General features: G+C 46.8%; 1 protein-coding gene across 1 annotated transcript in view; it reads right to left on the bottom strand.

Moving 5' to 3' along the window:
• LOC126354097 (ABC transporter G family member 23-like) overlaps nucleotides 1–16,727 on the bottom strand; it is a 500,698-nt gene that overhangs the window by 99,786 nt on the left and 384,185 nt on the right. The window contains exon 7 of the mRNA XM_050003484.1: nucleotides 16,473–16,580. Within this exon, the coding sequence (XP_049859441.1) occupies nucleotides 16,473–16,580 (108 nt within the window). The remainder of the gene's footprint in view (nucleotides 1–16,472; nucleotides 16,581–16,727) is intronic.

Raw genomic sequence — 16,727 nt, 5'->3', positions numbered from 1 at the left:
AGATTGGTCCGAGCAATGGTTGGGAATTTGTACCGGTGCTGATAACCGCGCAGTTGAGCGCCCCACAAACCAATCATCATCATAATTACCATCATCATGTCCCTACAGCCCGAAAGAACAGACACATTATTCGCTCGGCCATGCAGGGTCAACAACGACGTCACGTACCTTGAGTCAGGAAGTGGGCTTGTTTGCAGCGAGACAGATATTCGCACGGGGACTGCAGCGACGTCAGGAGCATGCGACGACTATTGTTGCGGTTTCTATTGTCTTTTAAGACGCGTCACGGTTTTGCGTACTGCATCACAATGAAGGCTCAGAGAAGACTAACATTACCAGGTTGTGTTCGTCATCGTGATACTGGGGCGTACACCTGCATACTGATGTTGGGCGCCATTGAGTACACACCTCAGGATCTTGTAGCCGGTAGTTTAGACAACAGCCGTTACATTTTTGATGTGTTAAGCCCTGTGGCTGTTCTCTCTCTCCAAAGTCGCCGTGAAGTTACCGTTCAACGAGATAACGCAAGATCTAATGTTGCCGTGCCGTCCTGAAGTACTTCGATGCAGACGCTATTCGTGTGTTGCCAGAGCCATTAGCGCACATTCCAAACATCTCCCATCCATTGAAAGCATCTCGCTCTGGGAAGTCGAGAAGCGGCCGCGGCACCACGCATCATTTCTCTGGCATAGAAATAAAACGCTGTGGAATGGACCCGCATCTATCATCCAAACTTAATTTGAGTCGAAGCCTAGAGGGGCTAGAGTAACTGAGGATGCGAGAGGTGGCAGCCCAAATAATTTACAAATGGTTGAAATGGCTCTGAGCACTATGCGACTTAGAACTACTTAAACCTAACTAACATAGGGACATCACACACATCCATGCCCGAGGCAGAATTCGAACCTGCGACCGTAGCGGTCGCGCGGTTCCAGAGTGTAGCGCCTAGAATGGCACGGTCACCCCTGCCGGCAATAATTTACAAATTTATACGTGTACAAACTACGCTCCGCGGTGTTACCCGCAGTTAAAGAGCTATTTACAAAGAAATATTTATGTCGAAACTCACTATCCATGCATATGCGCCATCAAAAAAGTTAACTCTTGAGGTACTGAGGAGCGAACCACTTGTGGCCCAGCAAAACTCGCGACATCGTAAAAAGAAAAACACCAAATTTTGAGATAATGAGAGAAGCTGGCAGAATACATGTCACTTACAACTTACTCGTATATTTAAAGAAGAAACTGAACTCTAAGCTAAACTTACAGCATTCATTTGACAGTTAACTTTCATGGATTACTTTTTGGTCACGTTACCCATCCCACGGCGACAGTAGTCAATTTGTCCACCCCACAGTGATATTTCTCGGAATAAAAGGTAGCCTACGTGTTAATTCAGGGTATAGGCTATCTGCATTCCAAAATTAAAAAATTCATCCAAATCCGTCCAGACGGGTGAAATAGGGGATGAAAAAACTTTTGAAAATATCTCGCTATTGCGAAATTTTGAAATGAAACCTACGAAAACTGGTATTTGATTCCTTGGTCAATAATAAAGAAGTACGTGTCTCAGCATATTTGGAAACTTAAACCCTATAATCCCTACAGGGGAGAAATAATGGGCGGAAGTCTTTTAAAAACAAATCATTGTTAAAGAACTACTAAAATATTTTTAGAGCTACATTTGTGAAAATTAGTATTTGACTTCTCGGTTACAAATAAAAAAAATACGCGTTTCACTGTTTTTGGAAACTTAATCCCTAGCTGGATGAAATAGGGGTGAAATGTTTCGTGAAAATTCATTGTGAAAAGATTTGTAGAGCTAAACCTTTGAAAATTCGTATTTGGCTTCTTGGTTAGAAATGAAAGAAATGTGTGTTTCAGTGTTTTCGGAAATTCAACGCTATGGGGGTGAATCGGAGCCGGACTGATTCACTGACTTATCATTGCCCAGCCAAAACCGCTGCTGATAGAAACTTGTAATTTGGAGAGGGTGTTGATCTCATACTGCAGACATCGTGTAAGAAGGGATTGTTCGAAATTCCACTTCTAACGAGGTGAAATAGGAGATGAAAGGTTTTTTGAAAGTATGTTGCTAGTAAGACAATTTTGAAACTAAAACTACGAAAATTGGTATTTGGTTCCTCAGTCAGAAATACAAAAATTCATCGTTAAAGAACTACTAAACCATTTTTAAAGCACATCTGTGAGTATTTCTCGGTTGTTAAAAGAAAAATGAGTGTTACGCTTTTTTTAAAATTAAACCCTTAAGGATTTGAAGTATGGGACGAAAATTATTAAGAATACATTTCGTTATACTAAAAACATTTTAAAGCGAAATCTATGAAAATTTGTCTTTCAGTTCTCGGTCAGAAGTAAAGAAATATGTCTTAAAAATGGGATGAAAATTTCCACGGAAATACCACCACAATAAAGCTAAAGGCATCATAAACAAAAATCTTGGGGCCAGCTACCGGTATCGTTTTTTTGGTCAGAAGTATATTCGGAATAGATCATGCTTCTATGGCCTTGTGTTAGTGTGAAAAATATAGAAGGTATTGCAATTTCTGAACGACAAAGAAAATCGGTTAAAGGAAACTACAAACGTCTGTGTGACCATACAGTCTACGCAAGAGAAGCATTGGGTGCTACGCTAGTTTTATAATATTCGTACGAACAACGACGTCATCTGTCCTTAAGTGTGTGCCTGTAGCAGCGGATACGCTTGCATACCACAATCAGTCCAGTCTCACTGAAAGCCCACTGCGTTCTACATGCAAAGGCACGACGTCTCTCTGTCGTACAGCATTTAAATGAAACCGTCGTTGTGTAATTTTCAGGCGTCTCAGAGTCTGTAAGACACACCTGACGCTCAGCTGCTAAAATGTGTGAATTAAACACCTCCAGGATCGCATAAGCATTGTATTCATTATATTGAATCTTATGTAGGACATATTTAACAATAAAAGCATTTTGACAAATGCGATATGATGCGGTTGAAAAGTCAAAGAGTAAATAGCTTTTTAGGAGACTGTTGTTCCACATTTCGCTTTATATTGTTCAGATCAATAAATGTCTTCTACTACACACTTTTAAAAGTAGCGGCAGTATTAATTCCGGGTACAGGCTGAGTCCATTCCAGATTTATTCCAAATTAGTCCAGCAGCTTTAGCGTGATGGAGAAACAAACATAATCACACACAAACTTTCGTAGTTATGATATACTAGCTTAGTACCCTGGTTGATTTGTGGAAGTATGTGGCTACGCACAAGTCATGTAGTCCTCGTAAATAACGAGTCGCTGATTTGCGTAAGCGGTAATGGCGCCGAGTAGCGAACCAGGTGGATTCCACAGCATTTACATCATGCGAATTTGGCCGCCGAGACTTCAGAGTGGGTTCACTGTATTGCTCCTCAAACCACTGTAGCACTGTTCTGGCTCCGAGAGATGGACAGTTATTCTGCTGAAAGATGAATCGCCGTCAGGGAAGAAATCAAGCGTGAAGGGGTGCAGGTGGTTCGCAGCTATCAGTGTGTCCTCGATAAGTACCACAGGTCCAATGCAAGCGCAGGAGAATATCCCCGATGGCATAACACTGCTATCGCGAGCGTGCGTCCTTGGCGCGCTGCACGTTTCGACCCGCAGTTCACCTCGATGACGGCATTTGTGGAGACGGTCATCGTCCCAGTGTAGGAAAACAGTGATTCACCCAAAGATACCACACGTTCCGTTGATCTACAGTCGAATTCCGATGGACCCGTGCTTACTGCAATCATAACTGACGATGTCGTTGTGTCAGCATGTGAACACACAAGGGCGGCCTGCTGCCGAACTCCTCCGCAACGACATCAGGCGGCATTCAACGTCGCGGTGGGCAGTGGTAATGATGTTTTGGCTGATCAGTCAGTGTATATTCCAGTCTTCTATTAGTCCATTTCCTCCTTTTCCCTTTCCCTGTCTATTTCCTCATCTAGCTCCTGTCCATCTTCTCTACCCCACTCCCCCAACTCCATCCACTGTTCCCCCTCTCTCTGTCCGTCTGCTCCATTCTTTCTGTCCAATTCCTCCTTCTCACTCCCCTTTCTTCCCGTTGTCCATCTCCTCTTCGACCTTCCCCACCTTCACCTCCACATTCCCCTTCTCTCTGTTCATCTCTCTCCTTTCTCTGTCCATCTCCTCGTCTTCTCTCTCTCTCTCTCTGCCCATTTCAGAAATTTCTTGACCGATTGACTCGAAATTTTGACAACGTTCCACTGGAATACAACCGTAGTTTTTTTTTGGTCATCTGTCTACTGACTGGTTTGATGCGGCCCACCAGGAATTCCTTTCCTGTGCTAACCTCCTCATCTCAGAGTAGCACTTGCAACCAACGTCCTCAATTATTTCATTGACGTATTCCAATCTCTGTCTTCCTCTACAGTTTTTGCCCTCTACAGCTCCCTCTAGTACCATGGAAGTCATTCCCTCATGTCTTAGCAGATGTCCTATCATCCTGTCCCTTCTCCTTATCAGTGTTTTCCACATATTCCTTTCCTCTCCGATTCTGCGTAGAACCTCCTCATTCCTTACCTTATCAGTCCACCTAATTTTCAACATTCGTCTATAGCACCACATCTCAAATGCTTCGATTCTCTTCTGTTTCGGTTTTCCCACAGTCCATGTTTCACTACCATACAATGCTGTACTCCAGACGTACATCCTCAGAAACTTCTTCCTCAAATTAAGGCCGGTATTTGATATTAGTAGACTTCTCTTGGCCAGAAATGCCTTTTTTGCCATAGCGAGTCTGCTTTTGATGTCCTCCTTGCTCCGTCCGTCATTGGTTATTTTACTGCCTAGGTAGCAGAATTCCTTAACTTCATTGACTTCGTGACCATCAATCCTGATGTTAAGTTTCTCACTGTTCTCATTTCTACTACTTCTCATTACCTTCGTCTTTCTCCTATTTACTCGCAAACCTTACTGTGTATTCATTACACTGTTCATTCCGTTCAGCAGATAATTTAATTCTTCTTCACTTTCACTCAGGATAGCAATGTCATCAGCTAATCGTATCATTGATATCCTTTCACCTTGTATTTTAATTCCACTCCTGAACCTTTCTTTTATTTCCATCAATGCTTCCTCGATGTACAGATTGAAGAGTAGGGGCGAAAGGCTACAGCCTTGTCTTACTCCCTTAATACGAGCACTTCGTTCTTGATCGTCCACTCTTATTATTCCCTCATGGTTGTTGTACATATAGTATATGACCCGTCTCTCCCTATAGCTTACCCCTACTTTTTTCAGAATCTTCAACAGCTTGCACCATTTTATATTGTCGAACGCTTTTTCCAGGTCGACAAATCCTATGAACGTGCCTTGCTTCCATTATTAGCCGTAACGTCAGAATTGCCTCTCTCGTGCCTTCACTTTTCGTAAAGCCAAACTGATCGTCACCTAGCGCATTCTCAATTTTCTTTTCCATTCTTCTGTATATTATTATTGTAAGCAGCTTCGATGCATGAGCTGTTAAGCTGATTGTGCGATCATTCTCGCACTTGTCAGCTCTTGCCATCTTCGGAATTGTGTGGATGATGCTTTTCCGAAAGTCAGATGGTATGTCGCTAGACTCATATACACTCCTGGAAATGGAAAAAAAGAACACATTGACACCGGTGTGTCAGACCCACCATACTTGCTCCGGACACTGCGAGAGGACTGTACAAGCAATGATCACACGCACGGCACAGCGGACACACCAGGAACCGCGGTGTTGGCCGCCGAATGGCGCTAGCTGCGCAGCATTTGTGCACCGCCGCCGTCAGTGTCAGCCAGTTTGTCGTGGCATACGGAGCTCCATCGCAGTCTTTAACACTGGTAGCATGCCGCGACAGCGTGGACGTGAACCGTATGTGCAGTTGACGGACTTTGAGCGAGAGCGTATAGTGGGCATGCGGGAGGCCGGGTGGACGTACCGCCGAATTGCTCAACACATGGGGCGTGAGGTCTCCACAGTACATCGATGTTGTCGCCAGTGGTCGGCGGAAGGAGCACGTGCCCGTCGACCTGGGACCGGACCGCAGCGACGCACGGATGCGCGCCAAGACCGTAGGATCCTAACCAGTCCCGTAGGGGACCGCACCGCCACTTCCCAGCAAATTAGGGACACTGTTGCTCCTGGGGTATCGGCGAGGACCATTCGCAACCGTCTCCATGAAGCTGGGCTACGGTCCCGCACACCGTTAGGCCGTCTTCCGCTCACGCCCCAACATCGTGCAGCCCGCCTCCAGTGGTGTCGCGACAGGGGTGAATGGAGGGACGAATGGAGACGTGTCGTCTTCAGCGATGAGAGTCGCTTCTGCCTTGGTGCCAATGATGGTCGTATGCGTGTTTGGCGCCGTGCAGGTGAGCGCCACAATCAGGACTGCATACGACCGAGGCACACAGGGCCAACACCCGACATCATGGTGTGGGGAGCGATCTCCTACACTGGCCGTACACCTCTGGTGATCGTCGAGGGGACACTGAATAGTGCACGGTACATCCAAACCGTCATCGAACCCATCGTTCTACCATTCCTAGACCGGCAAGGGAACTTGCTGTTCCAACAGGACAATGCACGTCCGCATGTATCCCGTGCCACCCAACGTGCTCTAGAAGGTGTAAGTCAACTACCCTGGCCAGCAATATCTCCGGATCTGTTCCCCATTGAGCATGTTTGGGACTGGATGAAGCGTCGTCTCACGCGGTCTGCACGTCCAGCACGAACGCTGGTCCAACTGAGGCGCCAGGTGGAAATGGCATGGCAAGCCGTTCCACAGGACTACATCCAGCATCTCTACGATCGTCTCCATGGGAGAATGCAGCCTGCATTGCTGCGAAAGGTGGATATACACTGTACTAGTGTCGACATTGTGCATGCTCTGTTGCCTGTGTCTATGTGCCTGTGGTTCTGTCAGTGTGATCATGTGATGTATCTGACCCCAGGAATGTGTCAATAAAGTTTCCCCTTCCTGGGACAATGAATTCACGGTGTTCTTATTTCAATTTCCAGGAGTGTATTCTACACACCAACGTGAATAGTCGTTTTGTTGCCACTTCCCCTAATGATTTTAGAAATTCTGATGGAATGTTATCTATCCCTTCTGCCTTATTTGACCGTAAGTCCTCCAAAGCTCTTTTAAATTCCGATTCTAATACTGGATCCCCTATCTCTTCTAAATCGACTCCTGTTTCTTCTTCTATCACATCAGACAAATCTTCACCCTCATAGAGCCTTTCAATGTATTTTTTCCACCTATCTGCTCTCTCCTCTGCATTTAACAGTGGAATTCCCGTTGCCCTCTTAATGATACCACCGTTGCTTTTAATGTCACCAAAGGTTGTTTTGACTTTCCTGTATGCTGAGTCTGTCCTTCCGACAATCATATCTTTTTCTATGTCTTCACATTTTTCCTGCAGCCATTTCGTCTTAGCTTCCCTGCACTTCCTATTTATTTCATTCCTCAGCGACTTGGATTTCTGTATTCCTGATTTTCCCGGAACATGTTTGTACTTCCTCCTTTCATCAATCAACTGAAGTATTTCTTCTGTTACCCATGGTTTCTTCGCAGCTACCTTCTTTGTACCTATGTTTTCCTTCCCAGCTTCTGTGGTGGCCCTTTTTAGAGACGTCCATTTCTCTTGAACTGTGTTGCCTACTATGCTATTCCTTATTGCTGTATCTATAGCGTTAGAGAACTTCCAACGTATATCGTCATTCCCACTTCTTAGCGTATTGATTCTTCCTGACTAATGTCTTGAACTTCAGCCTACTCTTCATCACTACTATATTGTGATCTGAGTCTATATCTGCTCCTGAGTACGCCTTACAATCCAGTATCTGATTTCGGAATCTCTGTCTGACCATGATGTAATCTAATTGAAATCTTCCCGTATCTCCCGGCCTTTTCCAAGTATACCTCCTCCTCTTGTGATTCTTGAACAGGGTATTCGCTATTACTAGGTGAAACTTGTTACAGAACTCAATTAATCCTTCTCCTCTTTCATTCCTTGTCCCAAGCCCGTATTCTCTTGTAACCTTTTCTTCTACTCCTTCCCCTACAACTGCATTCCAGTCGCCCATGACTATTGGATTTTCGTCCCCCTTTACATACTGCATTACCCTTTCAATATCCTCATACACTTTCTCTATCTGTTAATCTTCAGCTTGCGACGTCGGCATGTATACCTGAACTATCGTTGTCGGTGTTGGTGTGCTGTCGATTCTGATTAGAACAACCCGGTCACTGAACTGTTCACAGTAACACACCCTCTGCCCTACCTTCCTATTCATAACGAATCCTACACCTGTTATACCATTTTCTGCTGCTGTTGATATTACCCGATACTCATCTGACCAGAAATCCTTGTCTTCCTTCCGCTTCACTTCACTGACCCCTACTATATCTAGATTGAGCCTTTGCATTTCCCTTTTCAGATTTTCTAGTTTCCCTACCACGTTCAAGCTTCTGACATTCCAAGCCCCGACTCGTAGAACATTATCCTTTCGTTGATTATTCAATCTTTTTCTCATGGTAGCCTCCCCCTTGGCAGTCCCCTCCCGGAGATCCGAATGGGGGACTATTCCGGAATCTTTTGCCAATGGAGAGGTCATCATGACACTTCTCAACTACAGGCCACATGTCCTTTGGATACACGTTCCGTGTCTTTTATGCAGTGGTTTCCATTGCCTTCTGCATCCTCATGTCGTTGATCATTGCTGATTCTTCCGCCTTTAGGGGCAGTTTCTCACCCCTAGGACAAGAGAGTGCCCTGAACCTCTATCCGCTCCTCCGCCCTCTTTGACAAGGCCGTTGGCAGAATGAGGCTGACTTCTTATGCCGGAAGTCTTCGGCCGCCAATGTTGATTATTTATCAAAATTTAGGCAGTGGCGGGGATCGAACCCGGGACAGAAGACGTTTCGATTATGAATCAAAGACGCTACCCCCCCCCTTTTTTTTGTGCGCTGATATAAAACTTTCTGGCAGATTAAAACTGTGTGCCCGACCGAGACTCGAACTCGGAACCTTTGCCTTTCGCGGGCAAGTGCTCTACCAGCTTTTTTTTTTTAATTAATTTATTTATTTTACATATATTTGTTCATATCACATAGGACGCCCTCCAGGCGAAAAAAAAAATTATGTGGAATTACCATCAGTAACATATAAAATAGAAAGGGAATTATAGGAATTAAAGAAAACGCCCTCCTGGCAGAACAGACAAAGCAGCATCCACGTCCCGCCAACTTGTGGGTAGACGCACACCGAATCACAAGGCAGTCAGGCATGTTCCAGGCACGTCTTCACGAAGAATATTGCATTTTCCGGTACATGGGACTGAGTCCTGGTATTACACACTCTCATTGAAGTCATCTTCTCATACCTGGGACACCCCAGCTGCAGGGGGGATCGAAGAAGGCACTACCCAAAAAATTGGCATAGTACTGACGGTATCGCGGATGGTGCATGAGAAAAGTAAAGCGATCTTGCAGGAATGTCCAAAAATCCAGAACACTCTTATCACCTTCATGGAACAAATAAGAGATCGAGAGACCTTTTATCCAGATCACAGCGTTGGTCTTCGTACTTGGGAAGTATGTCTCATCTGGGAACAGAAGAGATTTCGGTGTAATGGCATGGGGAGCCGTACGTAGAAGAATGGCAAGCATCTTCTGAATCAGCTGCCACACCTCTGCAGAAGATCCACACATCAGTCGATGTTCGTCCGTATCAAGCGTTTGACAGCGAGGACACAGCGGCGAATCTGTCATTTTTATGGCATGTAGACGAAGTTGTGTCATGTATTTTCCATTAACGACCAAATACCAGGTCGCACGTGCGCTCGTGTCTAGGTATATATGGTGTACAGAACGCCATACCACGGGCCATGCGAACGTAGGATATCGCCTTTCCACAACATTCCGAGTGTGATTTCTCATCATGATTCGGTAAACATCACGTGCCATAGGGGGTCTGGTACTAGGCAAGTCGGCATGGACATAACTGTATTCGATGAAAAAGGTCCGGATATGTGAGAGAGGGGAAGAAATATGGGCTACTGCAACGGGTGCCACTCGAGAGGGAGGGGCCACTTCATCAATCAGGCTTCCCGATAATCCGTTTCGGCGGCGGATCCACGATTTAACCATCGTACTTACATAAAGGGCAGCTGCTCTCGCTCGGACGTTGACAAGGCCGAGGCCGCCATCTCGAGGAGGAAGTGTCAGCGTGTCGTAGCGGACTTTGAAGATAAGACCCGCGCTAACAAAGTAGCCGAACGCCGCCTGAAGTCTGTGTGCCATTGCCTTTGGCATCGGTAAAATCTGTGCTAAATGGGGTAGTCGCGAGACTAGATGAGTGTTAATAAAATCCACCCTTTGTAACATGTCCAATGCTCTCAGGAGGTTGCCACGAACGTTCGTGCGGATAGCTTGAAGCAGGCGTTTGTAGTTAAATGAGATCGTGCGCTGTATATCACGCGTGAAGGTGATCCCCAGACATTTGAGCTTGTCCACTAATGGCAATGGTGCCACACTCTCAGCTGGAAGGCCTCTACCGACGGACATAGCACTAGATTTCGTCAGGTTCACACGGCTGCCCGCAGCAGCCCCGTACTGGTTGATCCACGCCAGTGCCTCTCGCACTTCATCCTCCGATAGAACCAAGAACACCAAGTCATCTGCATAGGCGCGGCAGATGAAAGAAGTCCCCCTCATTGTTATGCCTGTCAACCGGCTCCTCAAACCGTGTAATAGTGGCTCAAGGGCAATGGCGAAAAGCAGCATCGACAGCGGACATCCTTGACGGACCGACCGCATGACGTTAATAGGGCCCGCCACACGGCCATTGACCAGCACCCGCGACGTGGCACCTCGGAGAAGCCGCAAGACGAGGTGTATAAACCTGTGGGGAAAGGCCATGCGTCGGAGTACGTTTTCGAGAAAGTCATGACTCACTCTATCAAAGGCGTGGTCGAAGTCCACTGTCACTAAGGCACCACGACTGCGACAGGTCATGGTCAGGGCTATAACGTCACGGTAATCGCTGAGTGCCGTCTGAATGTTACTATCACCTCCAAAGCACGTTTGATCCAGAGAGATAACTTGAGGGACGACGCGCCTAATGCGAGCGCCAAGAATCCGGGTAAAAATCTTGAAGTCACAATTTAACATGGTCAGCGGCCGATAATGTTCCACTCCTCGACCTCCCGATGGCTTGGGGACCGGGATAAGCAAGCCTTCTACGAATTCGGGTGGGAGAGGAAAGTCAGGGTTCATCAGTTCTTCATACATCGCAGTCCAGCGTGAGCCCATGATGTCATGAAATGTGTGGTAAAACTCCAGCGGGAACCCATCTGGACCTGGGGCTTTGTTTGCCGCACCCTTATGAAGAGCATCGGCAACGTCATCAGCCGTAATTGTCGCCGTGAGAATCTCCGCAGCAGACTCGTCCAGGGTATCTGTCAAGGAACGGAGGACATCAGACATTACCGCCACGTTCCGGTCCTCTGCTGCATAGAACTCGTTGTAGTGATCCACAAAGGCTCTTACGATGTCATTCTGGGACGTCAATCGACGACCATCTGGCATGTCGAGGGCGTTGATCAACTTTCTACGACACCGCTGCTTCTCTCGGATAACATGATGCATGGACGGGAGCTCTCCTGGTACACATTCGTGACATCTTGCGCGTACTACTGTGCCTTCAAGGCGGTGACGCATAAAAGAAATTATCTTCGCCTTAATACGTTGAATTTCAACCTGTCGTTGAACTGAGGGGGCAAGGTTTGAGAGTTCCCGGAGAATTGTGAAATAGTATTCCATGGTATGTCGGTGCCATAACATTTTATCGCGACCGTAATTCATCATAGAACGACGTAAAGCAGGCTTGGCGCAGTCGATCCACCACCGAAGTGTTGAAGGATACGCTGGAAGGCGTCTCACACAGTTGTTCCACGTCGTCTCTACGACCTGCCTACATTCCGGATCCTTGAGATGGGCCACATTCAGCTTCCACAGGCCTCGACCGCGCCACACCTTCTGCCTCTGGAGCGAAACAGTGCAAATGTAGGCGATATGGTCGGAAAAGGCGGTAGGCCATAACTCAGCGTCAAGCGTGGCAGTTACGAGTCCTGGGGACACGTAGACACGGTCAAGACGACTTGCTGAATGGCTGGTGACGTACGTATACCCAGGCCGATCGCCATGCACGCGGTCCCAAGTATCGGTGAGTTTCAGTTCATGCACAAGCAGCTTGAGTTCCTGGCATGTGGTGAAATGGGGATGTTGGTCCTTTTGGGATAACACACAATTGAAGTCGCCGCCAAGAACAATATGGTCGTAGCGTCCGACAAACAAAGGAGCGATCTGTTCTGAATAGAATCGCGACCGCTCCCGTCGCTTGGCCGTGCCCGAGGGAGCGTAAACATTGATGACTCGAACACCGTGGAAAGTCACAGCAAGACCCCTAGCCGATGGTAGGTAAATCACGTCATCTACATCAATGCCTTCCTTTAAAAGAATAGCTGTCCCACTGCCACCGTCGGCACACGGCGTGAGGTAGGAAACATAGCCATAGACATTAGGAAACGTCGCCAGGCGAACTTCCTGCAAAAGGGCAACATCTAGGTCCGACGCCCTCAACATATCACGGAGCAATTGTAGTTTGACAGGGGTGCCAATGGTGTTGACATTGATGGAGCCAATCCTGTAAGCTTGTCGTAGAATTGGGACTACAGGGACGCTCATGGAGGCACGAAGAGCAGCAGCAAACAAGAATGTTGTCCCAGTAGGCTGCACATCCCCATCCTGTAACCCTGTCGATTAGGAGTCGTGGGCTGGAGCAGCGGCATTCGCGGCTGTCTCACTAGTTGGTGTTTCGTCGGCTACATCGTCAGACCACGCAAGGGTGCGTGGATGGTGTGCGTCCAGTGGAGTACCAGCAGAGTCCGAAGGCAGTGTCACGTCGGTGGTGGAAGAGTTGTCCTGGCTCAGCTGTTGTTCAACGTCCATAGGTACAGCGCCTGGTGCATGCAAGGATGGTTGTACGTCCGACGGAGTGCAAGTTGGTGCTTCCACCACGGATTCGTCCTTCGGGGGAACAACTTGATAATTTTGATCTTCATCGTCCTGAGACTGCGTCCTGCAGGTGTCAGACGGGGCGATCCGCCGTTTCCGACGTCTCTTCGGCGACCGTTGCTTGCGCACGTGATCTTCAGTGTCCGAAGACGCCTGGGGATCCGGAAGTTCAGGCACAAAAGCATCGGTAGGCACAATCATGGAGTCAAGGGCCATCCCCTGTCCTTGAGATTGCTCACCACTGCACACGTCGGGAGGAGGAGGCAAGGGCGTCGGTCCGTCCGCAACAGCCTGAGGCAGTACCGGAGACGACGATGTACCAGTAGTAGGAGCCAGTGGTGTTCGCGGTCGGGGGTCGCTATGGAGAGCTTCGACAAACGTCAGCGGTAGCGACGTCGGAGCGGTCGTGGCCGGCAGGTCCCCAGGCGGTAACTGTGTGATTCTGCGCTGCAGACAGCTAGAACGGAGGTGTCCTTCTTTGCCACATCCCGAGCATGTCTTCGGCTGTCCATCATAAATAATAATTGCACGGCAGCCACCAATATATAAGTAGGACGGCACATGTTTGGTTAGTTCTATGCGGATCTGCCGTACTCCATTGAGAACCGGGTATGTAGTGAACTGAACCCACTTCTCAGCTGTGTGGCTAATCACTTTTCCATATGGATGGAATGCAGATACCACTACCTCTGAAGGCACCTCGAAAGGGAGTTCAAAAACACGTATCGTGCGCAGTCCAAGTCCCGCATGTTCCACAGTTACGTCACCGATGTGTCCATCAGAGTGACGGAACTTAAGACCACTTCGAGTTGCATCTAGAATTTTTTCACATATGTCTTCGTTGACCAATTTCACGTATACCACACTGCTCACTATAGAAAGGTGGATGCCAACAAGATCGTTGCAGTCAATCTTGACTTCATCTCTGATAAACTGTTCGATTTCCAGTGCTTTTGGTCGGGCATATTCAGGTGCAAAGCTAATCTTCAGTGTCGATTTTCGGTGGGCATAAGCCATTCTCTGTCGAATGAAATATAGCGCGCTAAGACGGCAGAATCACGTAAACAACTCCGCGAGCGAGCTGCGCGGCGAGGACGTAAACAAGACGTCCGTGCCGCTAGCGTGCCGAAAGGCGACTGCCCCTAGACCACGGGTTAGTTTTATAGACATTAAACAAAAGCATTCTACGAAGTATGTTGCGAATAGCTTTAGTAGTAAAGAAGTAATGAAACAAAACGTTATGCCTGACGCAGCAGTTTCTCACTCACCTTAATGTTTATGACGTCATACCCACAGAACTATGTGTTCGTATAGTAACATAAATTTGCTAGCATATTTAGTGATCTGTATGTAATATATGTCGGGAATACCTTCACCTTCTCATTCCCCCTCTCTCTGTTCATCTCTCCCTTTCTCTGTCATGTCCTCGTCTTCCCTCTCTCTGCCCATTTCAGAAAGTTCTTGACCGATTGACTCGAAATTTTGACAACGTTGTACTGGAAAACAACCGTGGTTTTATAGACATTTTAAGAAAGTATTCTACGAAGTGTGTTGCAAATAGCTTTAGTAGTAAATAAGTAATAAAACAAAACGTTATGCCTGACGCAGCAGTTTCTCACGCACCTTAATGTTTATGACGCCATATCCACAGAACTATGTGTTCGTACAGTATCATAAATTTGCTCGCATATTTAGTGATCTGTATGCAGTATATGTCGGGAATAGGGTTAGTAGTAACGAAATGGTTCAAATGGCTCTGAGCGCTATGGGACTTCACATATGAGGTCATCAGTCCTCTAGAACTTAGAACTACTTAAACCTAACTAACCTAATGACATGACACACATCCATGCCCGAGGCAGGATTCGAACCTGCGACCGTAGCAGTAGCGCGGTTCCGGACGGAAGCGCCTAGAACAGCTCGGCCACCGCGGCCGGCAGTAACGAAATAATACAGTAAAATGTTAGGCACGATGCGGCATTTTTAGGACATGTGCAGCGATATACGGTAATTGATAAGGGGAGTGTGTGGGGTAAAAATCGTATAGAGAGACCAAAAGATGAAAACAGTAAGCAGATACAGAAGTGTTGGTTAGAGATGTTGTTCAGGGATAAAGAGGCTCGCACAGGATAAAGCAGCATGGAGCGCAGCATCAAAGATGTCTTCGGACTGAAGACCACGACAACAACAACGCTTTTCCTTTCGCCGTTTTGTGGGGGCGCGTCAGAGAGAAAAATTTTCGTAAAGGTTTCAAATTAAAAGTAACGTTAAGTTTGCTGCCAATCGCTAAGTGCTCTCAGTCTCAAACAGAGGATGAATAAATCTGGGTATTTTTCCCGCGGTGGCTTCTCGTTGTTTATGACATCTTATCTAGTGTACTATGTGTCTTTTTTTTGGGCTAGGAATATTTGCGGGCGTAAAGAGAACAACTGACTAAAGTTTCATCGCAATTGGATGAATGATTTAGGAACGCATAGAGGACAAAATTACAAAGAAACATTCATTTTTATTTATGTAGGTATGGGAATATTCTCGCTGCTGTATTGTATACGCACTGTAAGTAAAATTCTGTATTTGTTATCCCTTGAAACGTTCCCATAGAAAAATTTATGAATGACTGTGCTTAAACTGACACACAATATTTTTGCGCAACGCAATGTGACTTTCAAAAATCCCTACAAAAGAATGGCCCTGACTAACATTAACCTATACCTTTCACGAACCACTTACCTCACAAAAATCTTCGTTACTCGAACTACTGCAATACAGCGTGCACCACTACTGCCAGCTAAATAAAAGATTCTAACTACTGAAGGCACTAACTACTGATAGGCATAGTTAGCAAATGAAAGCTTTTGATAAAGAACAAACAATGTATTTACCTTACTAGTGTTCAAGAGTCATAATATATATATCAGTTCATGACATCCAGTCTTACAAATTTACTGTCTCTGATGGACACACGTCCAGATCATCCGCTCTCAAAACTCCGCCATCTCTCTCCCCACATCCACCACTGCTGGCGGCTCCCCTCCAACTGCGCAACCCTACGCGCTGTTCACATCCAGCTTCCCAACACTACAATAGCAAACAACAATGCAAATGGCCACAGACTGCACACAGCACAGCCATTGATTTTCATACAGAGCGCTATGTGGCGTTACCAATAAAAAAAACCTAAATAGCCTACTTACACCTTCCTTGAGTTTGATTTTTAATGCCAAGCAGTTAACTGACTTTCTATTTGACATTTTAAACAGGGTAGCCTACTGCAGAAGTTTAACAAGAAATGAGAAATGGCTGCTCCGTACGGAACAGAGCGCCGATGGCTGTGCAACGAGTGGTAGGGGGAGCGTGGAGTGCTCACTCACCTCTGCCGGAGCAGGGGGTCCAGACCGACGGTGGGCTCGTCCAGGATGAGCAGCTCTGGGTTGTGCACCAGCGCCGCCGCGAACGACACTCGCCGCTGCTGACCGCCGCTGCAACAGTGACGCCAAACGAGACAATGTAGTGAACAACGAATGTCATGATTGAGTATACGAGCAGGAATGGCGGTGTTAGAATCCACAGACTACTGAAAATTGACTTTTAAAAGAGCTCCGGTTCAGGAATTGTATGCAAGTTAA

The sequence above is a fragment of the Schistocerca gregaria genome, chromosome 3, assembly GCF_023897955.1.
Source record: "Schistocerca gregaria isolate iqSchGreg1 chromosome 3, iqSchGreg1.2, whole genome shotgun sequence".
Classification (NCBI taxonomy): domain Eukaryota; kingdom Metazoa; phylum Arthropoda; class Insecta; order Orthoptera; family Acrididae; genus Schistocerca; species Schistocerca gregaria.
The sequence above is the reverse complement of the archived record's forward strand: the minus strand, read 5'-3'. Positions and strand labels throughout refer to the sequence as shown.